At 36.0% G+C, this 16,220-nt stretch overlaps 1 protein-coding gene across 1 annotated transcript in view; it reads left to right on the top strand.

The window, feature by feature from the left end:
- The window catches only part of LOC135083739 (homeobox protein BarH-like 1b), a 102,268-nt gene extending 86,384 nt beyond the window's left edge, over nt 1-15,884 (top strand). Inside the window, exon 2 of the mRNA XM_063978475.1 lies at nt 13,952-15,884. Coding sequence (XP_063834545.1) covers nt 13,952-14,343 — 392 coding nt within the window. The 3' untranslated portion in view covers nt 14,344-15,884. The remainder of the gene's footprint in view (nt 1-13,951) is intronic.
- Nucleotides 15,885-16,220: the final 336 nt, after the last annotated feature.

Here is a 16,220-nt window from a genome sequence, read left to right as displayed (position 1 = left end):
GTTTTAATTCTACAAAAGTGTACTTTGTATTCTTTCCTACAATTAAGGAATATCATTTACCGACTAGTCAGAAAAGCATACTTTTTATTCTTTCCTACAATTAAAAAATATTTGCTAGCCAGAGCCAATAGCGCCAGCCGAGTCATTACGCTAACCGACGCGTGCAAGTTTTTGCCGTGTCGCCGTGTTTTTGTCCACTGTGCGCTTTTTCACGAAAGTACTGTTACGGCTTTTCAAACCGTGATCTATTAGAGCGCCTTTGATTTATGTAGCAGCGGAATTTTGGCGCCCGCTTTGATTTTGCCGACGGGTTAAGAAAAACTCGTAGCAACCAGACTGTAACAAGTTAAAGAGCAACGATAGACCAAGGTTAAAATGTAAAGCATCATACAAGACTACGACTTTAATAATGTAGAATAATGTAGACATATTTTGAAAGATGAAAAAAAAAACAAGCTTCGAAAAATATGATGTAGCTAGGGTAGTAAACACACTTATTAGATAGGATAAAATTACTTACGCCCGTATTCACAAACATTACTATGAGGTCTCCTAGTGCGCATGGGCGCACACGAACCAATCACAGAGCTCCATTCAACGCTAGGTATGCGTTCGATTTGCTGATTCACTTAAAAGCAAGCATCGTTTATAAATACGGGCGTTAGTAGGTATGTTTTCTGAAAACGCATCTTACACACTTCGATCTCCGTTGACAACATGCATTGCTATTTGGGAAATATTGTGGGACTTATAAAAAGTCCTAAAATAAATTAATATTTATTCCCTTTGAAACTGGCATGAATCAATCCAAGACTTGTTAATCAATTAAAAGCCTCCGTCAAATAGTAGCGCCCTCTATTAACCCGTTCCTGAAACCAAATTCCGTACTCTCAATATGTCGTCGTATTGCAAATGACGTCTGAATAACAAGAGCGCTACAAGATTGTTTGCCATTTATTCAATAGTTCAGCAATTAGGACTCGTCATCTGGGGGGAATGTGGGCTAATTTATGCCATACTAATTGTGGCTAATGAGACATTGTGCCATGCTGGCGTGGGCCCAAGGACTAGTCAAGAGAGAGCAAACAACCCATTTGAGTAGAGCATTGGTTCTATACGAGTTATATGACGCATGAAAGCTGAAATTCATTTTTCTTTTCTTCTTTTCCTTCAGTTTTAGATAGTTATAATTTCAAAGGCATCAATTAATATTAAGAAAATTTTGTGGAATCTTATTTAAAAGCCAATCGATATTTTAGATGCTTATTATGCTTATAGCTTTCTTACCTAAGTGTCCCAAAAAGAGACTCATACTATAAAAAAAGTACTTATCAATATTTTTTTTAAACTTTCAAGATAAACAATGTAGCGTACTGTAGGTAGGCAAGATGAATTATTTTCTAATTTAAATCTTATAAATAAATTAAAAACACTTTTCTCAAATTGGCACCGCATGCACCTAAACCAAAAAACGTGGAAATAAGACTGCTGAGAAATTAGAAAATTTTCAGTAAGTTTTTCAGCGCGGCTTGTTGCCTGTCTTCATGTGCCAAAATGACTTGTCTGTTCTCTTTGAGCTATGCAATCGGCCTTAATGCGAGCGTGCCACGCTACAGTGAATTAATTTAAACAATTAATCATATGTGCTATTAATTAATTGTGCTGCAATCAAAATGGCGGCCGAGTTTTTCCCGCGCGTTCTCAAATGATAGGTGAGTGATGGCCCTTCTCTTGCAGGAAGGCAGTGAAACTTTTTACAGGTTCTTCTCGATTGTAATTTAAGAGAGAGAAAGGAAAATAGTTTTTTTTGGTTTGTTACAATCTACTTAGTAATGTTCATGAATTAGTTTTTTGAAATATATGACTATTTACTGACATTATCTTTATTGACATATTGTAATTCAAATAATTTATCTGCTCTTTGTTTGTAGTTGGAAAGTTCTGATTTTTTTTAACTATGCATGGGTCAATTAAAAAAAAATGTAATAATCACACACTAGCTTGCTGGTGAGATAAGCTGCACTGTATAACTATTGTAACATCTACCTTGTTGTATTACCTTGTCTCGGTGAATAAATGATCTTTTATCTTTTTATCTTTTTTATGTATTTTGCATACTCTCGGATTTTTAATTTTACTTAATTACTTACTTTAAATTATAAACATCTGTTTATAAATTATGTAGTTGAAATTACAATTGGAAAAACAGTTCCCTAAAGTCTATACTTAACTCTACTAACTTTGCTTTGGGAACCACAAAATCTCTCTAGTATGTTGTCATGTTTAACTTTATTTAGTTTTATTTATCAGAAACCAAATGACGTCAACTGCTGGACAAAAGCCTCCCCAAAGGATCTCCATAACGACCAAACATAAAAATTATGGTATTAGAAATCAAAGTATCATTCAATGCCGCAATAGAATAAGCTTGACCACATTCTCACGAATCGCTGTTCACACGGAGACCTAATAATATCATTACGTCTAAAAAATATCACAATATTTGGGCGCTAGACCTCAATACTTTTCTAACAGCCCGTCCTGCTCACTCTTTCGGAAAACTGTCCCGAAAGAAAGAGAGGAACGACGTAGAAAAACGCAAACCGCGGCACGTATGTCCTCCTGGTGTTACGGCCCGTTGAATTCGATTATTTTTACAGAAATCGATTGGGTGCCGATAAACGATGAGAACTCGATTATCGATGAGCGATTGTTGGTAACAAAACGGTACTCGCATTTTTCTTCTTGCAGCTCCAATGGTTTTGTTTGATACCAATAAATCAAAATAGCTAACTGTTTCAAAATTGAAACGTGCACAAAAACTTTTAACACCTTTTTTTGGTTTTTGTCTTCTATTATCAATATACACATCAGTTTTTTTCTCACAGATCAAGAGTAAGGATCTTTAGAAGACCTGAAGATGTTTATCAATATCGCTTTGATATTTTTATGCTAATCGCAGAACAAAAAAAAACAATAAAGCACTCGAAACCTGTTAATTCATTTGCCCAAAACCAAAATTATGTAAAATTTTCGTAACAATCTTCCATAACTATTAGCTATCCAAACCTTGCGACTTATATCTGTGTTTACCAAACAGTCCTTATTTGTTTACTTGTAAAGTGCCTACTTGAAAGTTTGTGGCGTAAAAAAGTCCCTTAACCGGATACTTATCCCTAATTAAGAAGGCAAAACAGTTGGCGTCACGGATGAAAGCCGGGCGGCGTTACAAAGCTACCCGTGCCTTTTAGAGATAGTACTTAGGTAAGTATTTTTGGTAGAAGTTAGGGACTTACAGAGTAATTCGTACTTTCTGCAAAAAGTGATTGAAAGATCCCTATTTCATAAAGAAACGCTACACACCTAATTAAATTACACCTGTGAAAGTTTCTGAAAAAGCCATCCTAACGACTCTCTCTAGTTATAAAATGCAACACTCAAAATATTATCTCAAAATAACAAAAAAATCAACTTTTTTTTTAAAATTTTCTTTTTGTGTCGAATAAAGTTTTTCTTATCTTATCTTAAAATTAAATGTGAGACAATAGTCTCTAGAAAAAAAAAATCAAGAATCGAAATTCAACTAATCTAATATTGATTTTGAATTCAGTTTTGAACGTCGTTTTTATAATATGAACGAACTATAGATCTTTGTAAAGATTTGGCTGTCTAATTCTTATGTTATCTACTACTTAAAATTCCTATCTAAATCGTTTAGTGGGCAACTTTAGACTTCGGTTAGGGCGGAGCATTATTTCCCTCTATCTCAAGTATTTTATTTTTTCATAATATATTTCTTCCACAATAAAATCCTTCAAGTTGCACATCTTCCTTCACAACTAAAGCAGTTATAAAAACGCCTTTAGCCGGATACTTATCCCCAATTAAGAAGCCAAAACAGTCGCGCGTCACGGGCCATCTTCGGGCGGCGCAACAAAGCTGCTTCAATGTTGCTAGGGCTGACTCTTTGAGGCTGAGTGGCACCACCTAACTTTGACCGTAACTGTAACGATCATCATCATCATCATCATCATTTCAGCCATAGGACGTCCACTGCTGAACATAGGCCTCCCCCAATGCTTTCCATGTTTATCGATTGGCAGCGGTCTGCGTCCAGCGCTTCCCTGCTACCTTTACGATGTCGTCGGTCCACCTTGTAGGTGGACGTCCCACGCTGCGTTTTCCGGTACGCGGCCTCCATTCCAGAACCTTTCTGCCCCATCGGCCGTCAGTTCTGCGTACTATGTGCCCTGCCCATTGCCACTTCAGCTTGCTAATCCGTCGGGCTATGTCAGCGACTTTGGTTCGTTTACGGATCTCCTCATTTCTGATTCGATCTCGCAAAGAAACACCAAGCATAGCCCTCTCCATAGCACGCTGTGCAACTTTGAGCTTCTGTATAAGGCCTATAGTGAGAGGCCACGTTTCCGAGCCATAAGTTATCACTGGTAACACACATTGGTTATACACTTTAGTCTTCAGGCATTGAGGTATTTTGGACGAAAAGATGTTGCGTAGTTTCCCGAACGCTGCCCAGCCGAGTTGGATTCGACGATTGACCTCCTTCTCGAAATTGGACCTACCTAGCTGGATCGTTTGTCCGAGGTAGACATACTTGTCGACAATCTCGAGAATTGAGCTCCCAACTGAAACTGGGTAGGGCGTAACATGGACATTCGACATAAGCTTCGTTTTGTCCATGTTCATCCTCAGGCCTACCTGTTGGGAAACTCGATTAAGGTCTTCGAGCATTGTGCCAAGATCTTCCAACGATTCTGCCATGACTACAATATCGTCGGCAAACCGAAGGTGAGTGATGTACTCGCCATTAATGTTTATGCCGAATCCTTTCCATTCCAGGAGTTTGAAAGCGTCTTCCAATGCAGCGGTGAACAGTTTCGGAGATATAACATCTCCCTGCCTAACGCCTCGCTGCAGTGGAATCGCCCCCGTGCTCTGCTCTGCTACTACAAATGAGTAGGTCATCTTCATAGAAACGCACCGAGCGCGGTTTGTATGTGAGCGCCAAGTAAGATGCAACCCAGCCTTAGTTTTCAAAGGACTGACGCAGAATGAGCCCCTCCTAAAATGCGTACTTTTCTTTACTTTAATATCATATAAACAAACCCTTTATTTACTTTAGCCCTCAGTTTAGCCCTCGCACCAGTCGGTCACAGGTCGTGATCGCACTTTAGGCGACTATAATCACTTGGTCTTGGTTGGTTAAAAAAAAATCCTTACTCGAGAAATAATTGGTTCTCTATACAAACTTTCTTATCCTATTCCACTCTTTCAAAAACATGTTTGCGATAAAACGTAAACCATAATCTTTCTCCTAAGTTCCAGTAAGGCATAGAAACGTAACAGAAAGAATTACTTTCTTAGGATAATATTACGTGTTTTACTAGCTAGATCAAAAGTAAACTGATCTCAAGTGAAAACCTACATTGAGAAAATTATTTCTTATGGATTTAAATATCAGGTGGCCTAGTATTAGGTCAAAAGGAAACCACACACGAAATAAGATTATGGAAAGGTTAAAAAAACATATTTTTTACTACCCGATAACTTTGTAGTTCATACGTGTTGACAACCCTAACTGAGAGCAAATGCTCCATGCCCTAAGTCCTCCCGTTCGGCCGTGAAGCCCGTCGGTGTTTTGATACCGTCTGTCTGTCTGTCACACTTACAGACTAGATATATGTGGCCGATGACAAAAGCTTCTTTAATTATATGACGAATATTCTTACGAGTGCTTTAATGAGTTTTTTTTAACGTGATTTATTAGTAAACGGAATCGTGTTTTGGGAACGGAGCTAATTTAAATGTGATTCTTTGTAACTGTCAGCAAAAGGTTAAGTTGACAATATTGGGAACTTTCTGTTGTAGTATTGCTACAAGCAAAGTTTTGTGCTTTATTATAAGCTGAGCTTAGGTCATAAATTAAAAATATGTATTTATGTGCTCATCATTACGATAAAATAGATAGTATAAAACAAAGTCGCTTTTCACTGTCTGTCCCTATGTATGCTTAGATCTTGAAAACTATGCAACGGATTTTGATGCGGTTTTTTTATATATATAATGATTCAATACATAGGTTTATATCATATATGTATGTATACTTAGCACCAGAGCAAAGCCGGGGCGGGTCGCTAGTATTAATAAGTACCTACGAATCATTTTTCAACCGACTTCAAAAAAAAGGAGGAGGTTCTCAATTCGACCCGTATGTTTTTTTTTTTTTTTCTATGTTTGTTACGCGATAACTCCGCCAATTATGAACCGATTTGAACAAATCTTTTTTCGGCGTATAGGTAATACCTCAAGGGTGGTCCCATTTAAATTTAATAATAGAAAAAACAACCCCCAAGGGTGGAAAATTGGGGATGAACTTTTTTATACGCAATTTTTAGTTTTTTTTGTGTTCACGCATTTGAAGTCGGTTTTATTTTTTTAAAAAGTTAATTATAATAATTATCCTTAGATACCCTTAGGTCCCTAGTCCTTAATTATGTAATAAATTAGTCTGCAAAGGTGCATCTATTTTCCCTTACTCAGTGAAAAAACTTAACTACTTATTATGTACTTAATTTAATTATCTTCGTTCCAACTGGACCAACCATTTTACTTTTTTAAGCTTACATATTTTTAATTTGTGCACCTGTAAGTTGTAGTAACATACCTAAATTACCTACTTTATTTCATTATTCTTTTTGTAAACGCCATAAAACTGGAAGATATAAATCTTTGTACTTAGGTACTGCTTCATTAGCCGTTTCCATTTAAAATGAGGTAAAAAATTAAGTATCTCTTAAGGGTACATAACTATGCAAGTGCTAAAAGCAGGCGTTACTATACCAGAGCCTTCCTCTCACAAAATGGAGGGTAATCAGCAGACTAATTACCCATATGGTGCCTACCGCCATATTGTATTGCAAAGAGTTCTTAAAACTGCAAAATATCTCTTTGTTCACCTGAGAAACACCACATAAAGAATGCACATACGTTATTGTAAAAAATGTATAAAAGAAACAACACATAAATTCATTTAAAAATTTTAATGTTTCGATTGGTTCACAATGTCTTACAATTGAATTTTCTTGGTGTATTTATTTATTTCAAACTTACATGCACTTAACACTTTACAAAAGGCGGACTTTATGACAGGTGTAATGTAAATAAAGGCACAAGAACCAATTAAAAACATTTTAGAGCAGATTTTACTGCAATATGATGACTGTGTTTCCAGGATTAAATTACTTCACATAGAGCTAGATTATCACTAGGTGATAAGTGATGAATACCTATGACAATTTAATTTAATAAAACACACCTCAAAACAGGGTTTTAAAAGGTTTATCAGACTATAGCTAGAAACATTATTCATAAGCTCTCAATAAAGCTAATTTAATACATTAGCAGGGTTATAAAATAACGAACCAAACACAAAAATGTTATTAATAGTGAGATCTTAGGTAATCATTATATCTTAATCTAAATCCGGTATTATGACATAAAATCAAGAATAAATTTAAGTCAATTAGTTTGAATTTGATAACTAATTCGGATATTCGTAAAGCCAGTATTTTTAATAAAGAATTAGGCAAAAAACAATGAGTCCATTAATAATTATTTTTGAGACATGTTAATAAATGTACCTACGCCTTAGAATCTTCGTGATCCCTTATTCATCTTTAATCAGTCATTAAACCTTTTTTTAACTACAAGATTCAATACTTAATACAAATAAACCATCATTTGTCAAAATGAGCCAAAGCATTTATTTTTTTATTTTAAAATGTTATAGGGAAAATTAATGCAAAGTAAAATGTACTTTTATCAAATAAAAAGTCTAACTTGAAGTTTATTACTATCAAGTCCGATAAAATCATCCCACTTGAATTGTAACCTGTAATCTACGAAATAGATTTTACCAAATGTGTCGGTAAAACAATAAAAATGACCGCCATTATTATCAACCAGCTCATTTGTATGCAAGCAATCAACTGTATTTCTAATTTGGTCGGGTTACACCAAACACCGTCATTATGGGCGGTTTCTATGATTGCATCGTATTGCAACGTTTGATAACATCGAAGGCTTTCTTAAGGGTTAACTACGATATCTTGGCTGAATCAGCAATTTAAAAAATAGTAAATAAAATTCTGTATGTTATTTGAGTTTTAAAAACAATGGAAGAGCACTTATGGGCTTTTAAAGGGCGAGTATTATTTCTTTTAACTTTAAAGTTATAGAATAATAACCCTTAAATATGTACTTACAATATTATCAGTATAATGATCTCGTACGTCGATAATTTGAAGTTTTATTGTAGGTATATTAGGTAGGTACTAGCTGTGCAAAAAAATTATACTCCCCATTCAGGGCAGAGACTTGTAGTACATATTCTAGGCAATTAAGCGACGCCCAATACCCTAAATACACCCTACTAGTAATGGGTAACTAATTTAATTATTAAACATATTTAAAACATCTTGTAATCCGCCCATGTCGATAAAAAACTTTGTACTAATTATTGATACTAGCCGCAAAAAACCGCAATCTTCGCTTCATTTTACCTACTATTAAAAGACCTATTTTTAACTTGCAACGCATATTTACCACGAGATTAGGCAAAGCTAAATCGAATGGCCATGCTTGATCCCTTTGCAATCAATCAACTAAACCCTCCTGGCGCAGTCGGGTAAAAACTAAACACAGCCACACGTAGGCCCGGTTCGCCACGGTTCTCTCGGCACAATGGACCCAGGATTGGAAGAAAGACGTTTTTCAACAAATTCCAGATCTGGGATCCGCATAACAAGGTGTGCGATGGAAAAAACGGTAACTGAACATTCAATTTGTGGTTGTTAGCGCGGTGTTGAGGCTATTGTTCGGGTGTCACGAGTGGGGTAGGTTGTTTTGCGCGCATGTGAAACGAATGGTTCAATTGCATTTAGAAGTCGGTCTTGGTTGGTTTACAGAAGAATCTGCTAGTAATTAAGATAATATTATAAGCTTTGAACAGGCTCTATGCAATTTCATGACCAGTTTGATGTGCGCCAAATCAAACAAACTATAGCGCTCTTGCGTGCGAGCATTGTCTTCTTGGAAATCAAATCATATTTTGCCATGATCAAGCATGATACTATCAATCAGTTGAATAGTTATTAGTCATCGAACAAATGGATGGAGAAGCGTATTATGTTCGATTCAATCCGTCAAAAACGTTTGTGGATGATTTACCAACATTAGTGAAAAATTCTTCGCCGTTTATTTTATTAGGATGTGCTAGTACCTAGATGCTATGAATATTCCCAAAGCTACCTATTAATATTACCCTCAAGGAAACATTGACAAAACTGATTTGATCCCGCGACAATATCAACGTGTATTACGAATTCACATCCGCCGAAGTCCGTAAATAATTAACACATTCCTTTCAATTCCGACCTGTAATAAATTTACCATCCGAAAACTGCATCGGACGTGCGTAACCAACCGGCTAACGTCTGCTACTTCATCGATTTAAACTTGCATCCAACTCACGAATCGACTTCAATCCTGCGATCAACACCCTTTTCTACCGTACATATAGGAAGCAACTAAACTTCAGAACAAACTCCGTAATGGATACAGCTTAAAGAGATCTCGTCGCAGCGGCAAAAAGTTCGAATCAAAGCGGAGGTCAGACGCTTGCTCCTCACATACGAAGCCCTACGTGATGCTATTGAGAAATTAATTAAACCACCCATGACAGTACAAAACGACAAACCCAAAAACGTCTTTTAGTGCATCTCCCAAGAGCTATTCTATCGGTTTTTATCGACGTTCGTGCAAATCAAAACATTCAATTGACACATTTAACAAACAATACTGCAGTACATACTAAATTACACTCAGCAAAAAGTGTGGGCGTACGATTTAACGACATTATCGTTTAGATTGGAAACTTATCGACTACAATAAATACGTGCCAGACGACAACGAAGTGTCATTAAAGGGTTTTATGCTTTTATAGTACCAAAACAGGCCTTTATGCCTTCAGAATCGGTCTTAATTAAATCGAATTGAAGACACGTTCAACTCTATGATTAATACTCGGAGGAGGAAATCGCCAAACCGCAATTCCGAGTACAAGAGATATGTCACAGCACTCGTCAGGTGCCTCAACATTAAGCATCACCGAGTCCAATTGGATATTTTTTGCGGCGAACCTAACGATGTCTTTTGGTCCGACTCTTTTTTGGCACTTTTCGTGTTTTATACATTCCTAATTGAGGTCGAATTCGCTAAGGATGCGATTAGGCCATGATTAATACAGATGTGCCGTTTTGCCGTCGGTATTTTACATGTATTTTATAAATGAATTGGCTTTTGTAATTCTTAAATTGGACGTGACGGTGACCGAATGGAATTTGGCGCGTAATAAAAGCGCGGCCATTTTGATTTTTGCGTTCTTTCAAAGGAAACTTTTTAATTTGTGTTTTAAGTGTGTGGTGTGTAAAGCAAAGGCGTCGCGATGACAATGCTAGGCAGTTGCGTTAACGACGCCGTATTAATGCGATATTTTATTAATACCTGCGGTTGACCGCGCACTCTTGCGCATCGAAGGTGTGATCTCATACGACCACGGAGGTACTCTCTTTTGTGACCATAAACAATTCCAAGTTGGTCAATTTACTTCGTGAACTTTTTGGTTTAATATTCAATCAGTAACCATAAACTTTAAAGCTACTTAGGTAAGTTTAATTCATACATAATAATATTACGCCTATGACATAATAAATTAGCGCCATTAAACGCTAGCGTGTCACGTTAGCTCTAATGTAAACAGAACTGACGTAATCTGTTTATTAAACGTAAAAAAAACAGCTTAACTAATTAACAAAGGCCGCTTAGTGCGCCACAGCCATAAAAATAAACGAGTTAATTTCAAAATAATTACTTAAAACATTTTAAAAGTAGGGAAATATGCAAATAGCGAAAATAGGGCGAACGCAACCGGATGTAGAGATACCGCCATTGTTTTCGTATCTCCATTTCCGTTACGTTTATTGACGTTTCGAAAGAAACTTCAAATTAGCAATAAACATAATGACATGTATTCAACACTGGGTAATTGCAATCAATGTGTTTAAACAGTTCTTCAAAGTTTTCCTAAGCGAAGCAGGATGATAAAGCCGTTAGGGGTTTATGTGCTTCATACACAAACGCCAAGAAACCTACTTGATTGTTTTTTTTTCCTGAATCTACCTACTTTAAATTACTTACGATTAATACTGCTTAATCGAATGGACCCAATTAGAAGGAGACTTCAGAAGTGACCTTTAATTTGTCCGTAAAAGTTACATGCAAATCTTAATTCCTACTGAACGTTAGTAATAATAGTAATAAAAATCGTAGAGTCGCTCATAAGGTACTTTACATGTCTCATTTTTTTTTGCTGAGCAAATAAACAAAAATATCCTTTACAAAGTTGACACTGATAATTTCCTTTCTTTAAAACGCTTTCGAAACGGCCCGTATATGATTGTGTGCTCGTTAAAAAATAACGATTCCAGGGTGTGTTTTATTGCTCTTTACGACTGGCAACATTTTAGCGGTGCGGGCCTTTTATGGCGGTGTCATAGACACTGTTTTAGTGTCTGATAAAGAGTCAGCATTATCAAGGAGTTGGGAGTTGCTTCACGTTATCTATGATACCTTCACCCATAATGAGATTGTTATTGTTGTGTGAAACGGAATGCCGTAACAAAGAACTTTGTCGATTATGTCTTGTGTCACATCACTATAGCCTAACTAACTAAATTAGCCTGCCTAATAATAATTTTATTGTTATTCGAGAAAAAACAATAAAATTATTATTTATTTACTTTGTTTTTTTCCAAGAATTTCCTCCCAGAATTTTAGCATTCCGGAAAAAATGGTCATTCATTTAATTTAGTGCCAATACATTAGTGCCATTCCAGATCGAGAGCAAAATAATAGGTACATCAAAAATAAATGTTCTGGTTTTAAATGTCTAAGTAAGAGACTTTTTCAACTGAACGGACCATACATACAGGGTGTCCCAAAAACAATGGATAACCCTGTAACCATTGATAGGCCTCGCCATGGTCTCCCTAACGTCCGATTTTGACCCCAGTAAAAATATCACCGTTTTCAAGATTTTTAAGTTTTTGTGCATTTTTAGAAAATTGCCACCTGCGATTACTTTTTCTTATGCCATTTCTACAAATGAGGATACTTTTCAATCTAGTTTTTTTCCTTATCACAAGGGATAGTTTGGCTATCAAAAGAAAAGATTAAAGTTCAACAAACTAGTTTAAAAGTATGAAAATTTTAAGAAATTGCAGAAAAGAAGGAAAAATTAATTCATTATCTTGCACTTTTGATCAGCCGTCGTGTAAAAAAAATGTAGGAAGATCATCGTGCCCATTACCTTAAAAACTTCCTTGGTTAATTGATATTCTAAAAAGGTATCACAAGCCTATGTATTCTGTGTTATTTTTATCTTATGGCTACTTGAATAGCAACTAGTATGAAAACTGCAAAAATGAGTTTTTCTCGTAATAGTTAAACTAGGACTGCATAGTGGCATTAAATACAAATAGATAATTTTTAGCGTAGGAATTTTAATAAAGCAACATTTTATCATTTTCATCATCATCATTTCAGCCATAGGACGTCAACTGCTGAACATAGGCCTGTACCCCAATGATTTCATAATGACCGCTTGGTAGCGGCCTGCATCCAGCACCTTCCTGCTTACCTTTAAGAGGTCGTCGGTCCACTTTGTAGGTGGACGTCCTACGATGCGCTTTCTGGTACGTAGCCTCCACTTTTAACCCTGCTGCCTCAGTTCTGCAAACTACTGTGCCCTGCACATTGCCACTTCAGCTTGCTGATCCGTCGAGCTATGTCAGCGACTTTAGTTCGTTTACGGATCTCCTAATTTCTGATACGGTTTCGTGAAGAAACCCGAGCATAGCACGCTGTCCAAAAAATCCACGTTTCCGAGCCGTATATTATCACGGGTATCTGTCTATAGGCACATTTATAAGGTTTAAAACAAAAATTAAGTAATCACAAAAACGCAGAACGGACGGCCAATGGGGCAACAGGGTTCAAGTGGAGGCTACGTACCGGAAAGCGCATCGTAAGACGTCCACTTACAGAGTGGACCGACGACCTCATAAAGGTAAGCAGGAAGGTGCTGGGTGCAGGCCGCTACTAAGCGGTCATTATGAAAATCATTGGGGTACAGGCCTATGTTCAGCAGTGGACGTCCTATGGCTGAAATGATGATGATGATGATGATAAAATGTTGCTTTATTAAAATTCCTACGCTAAAAATTATCCATTTGTATTTTAATTAACACTATGCAGTCCTAGTTTAACTATTACGAGAAAAACTCATTTTTGCAGTTTTCATACTAGTTGCTATTCAAGTAGCCATAAGATAAAAATAACACAGAATACATAGGCTTGTGATACCTTTTTAGAATCTCAATTAACCAAGGAAGTTTTTAAGGTAATGAGCACGATGGTCTTCCTACATTTTTTTTACACGATGGCTGATCAAAAGTGCAAGACAATGAATTAATTTTTCCTTCTTCTCAGCAATTTCTTAAAATTTTCATAGTTTTAAACTAGTTTGTTGAACTTTAATCTTTTCTTTTGATAGCCCAACTATCCCTTGTGATAAGGAAAAAAACTAGATTGAAAAGTATCCTTATTTGTAGAAATGGCATGAGAAAAAGAAATCGCAGGTGGCAATTTTCTAAAAATGCACAAAAACTTAAAAATCTTGAAAACGGTGATATTTTTACTGGGGTCAAAATTGGACGTTAGGGAGACCATGGCGAGGCCTATCGATGGTTACAGGGTTATCCATTGTTTTTGGGACACCCTGTATATTTAAATCGCACTCTCTTTGTTCCAGATGGTCAGTCAAATCACCTCAACCTCTTCAACTCCAGGCCGCAGCCGAAGAAGAAGCGAAAATCCAGAACGGCCTTCACAAACCACCAGATCTTCGAGCTGGAGAAACGGTTTCTCTACCAAAAGTACCTGTCTCCAGCCGATCGAGACGAGATCGCGAGTTCTTTGGGGCTCTCCAACGCTCAAGTCATCACATGGTTCCAAAACAGGCGAGCAAAGTTGAAAAGGGACATGGAAGAGTTGAAGAAAGACGTTGAGAGTGCTAAGGTCTTGTCAGCACATAAGAGCTTCCTGGAGAACGTGACAGATTTGGGGATATTAAAGAAGAAAGCCATGAGCATAGGAGCTAGTGAGGAGGCAGCGACAAACCTTGTCGTGAACGCGTCTAAATGAAACGAGGCCCGCGCGATCGCGCCAGATGTCTACAAACGATTCGATTACTAAATCGAGTCAGTCGACTCAAATGAACTCATAGTGACGTTAGATGTTTTACCTTCACTAATCTAGTATCGCGTACTTCACTATTTAAACGACTGTAAATATACATAGATCAGAAGTAGTAATTGTACAAAATGAAGAAGCTTCGTTCGAAATAAATGTGATAGTTGATTTTATTATTTAAGTACTTAATATTTTATAGAGATATTCCTAAATTATTTATTGCGTCTGGACGATATTACTGATGCACTTAAAAGTAGTATTGAAAGTTATTTATTATGTTTCCAAGATACTGTTATAAGGTGATAAAGGGATGATAAAGTTCAAAATTACATTAAATTAGTCTAATATTACCTACAGCTAATGTAAACCTTACAGAATGTGCAATAATAGATTTTAGTGCATCAGTAACACTGAGCAAGCGCGCTTGTACATATACTTGTATAATTTTTATTAGTATTAAAAGCTCTTTTAATTATAGTTATATAATGTTAATGAGATATCAAAGCTAATGACGTAGGAGGCGTCTAATCTAATTTATAATTAGTAAGCATAATTACTAATTTTAAATTAGTATTTATACTAATTATTACCAGCATTATAGAACATGGATGTTAGTGGTAATGCATATTTTCATGTCAGTTCTCTGTAATCAAGAAGTGGTTTGTACTTAACCAGTGCTTGTATGATGTATAGTATTTTTGCATTTATGTTTGTTTCGATGAATTGATGATAATAATTGTTTTAATAAGCTGATAAATCTAAATGAATTCTCCTTGCTAATAGAAGTCTTTGAGTGGTCTCAATACTTCCATAATAAATAACTTTTATTAGTGGGGTGATTTATGCTTCTATATTCTTATTCATTGTTAAAAAGAAGATTAACGAAGAAAGACCTCATTTTGTAATTACTAGTATTTTTCATAATACTACAACATAATACTACGACTAAATAATATTGTCCCATTCCAAAAATACCTAATTTTCTTTGATACTTTAACCTATATTTCCCAGTTACCTAAATGGAAACCTGTAGAACTTAATTTATATTATACATCACATCAAGGATTAATACTGAAAAATTAATCTTTAACCTATTTAAAATCATGAATTGTCTGTCCCTTATCTTATAAATAGCTACTTCTCTATGGCTATTTTAAGTTTGTAAAAAAATCATGCATTAAGAAAACCATGTAAAAAGTTGGTCATACGAAATCAACACAAAAACTCCCTTTGAAGCAAATGTATAAGAATACTATGTATTTCCAAAATTTTCCCTAATTCCAAGGGGTTTTGTAATTTGTAACTCTATTTTTCCTTTCTGCCTCTACTGTGATATTTCTTCCCGCTCTATTCCTCGCTGAAAATTGTCGTGTATCCTCTTCTTTACAAATTTACCCCAGGTAGAGTTGCCAGGATGGGCTTATTCCACTATTCAGGGATTGTCAACGGGGATTAACCGTTAACGCCAATTGGAGCTTATAATGGGGAATAATGAACTACGTACTACGTACAGCGCGAGATGTCCCTATTTGTTAACTAACCTCTTTTGCCTTTAATGTAATCAATAAGGATGAAATAATCTGAAAGCTTCCTGAAAAAAAAATACCTCAAAATTTTCATATCTTGTCATAAAACCTGATTCCAAAAATGTTTCAATAATTTCAACCGTCTATCCCGATTTAACAAATAGCAACTGGCAACACTATCAATAAGTACAGATGTCAGCATATCCAGCTGAACATCTTGCATCTTGTACAATTGATATAACAGCTGTTTTACAACAAATGTAGAGCCCGATGTTCTGTAAGATACCCCATAAACTAATTAGT

Source organism: Ostrinia nubilalis, chromosome 24 (genome assembly GCF_963855985.1).
Source record: "Ostrinia nubilalis chromosome 24, ilOstNubi1.1, whole genome shotgun sequence".
Lineage (NCBI taxonomy): Eukaryota > Metazoa > Arthropoda > Insecta > Lepidoptera > Crambidae > Ostrinia > Ostrinia nubilalis.
The sequence above is the reverse complement of the archived record's forward strand: the minus strand, read 5'-3'. Positions and strand labels throughout refer to the sequence as shown.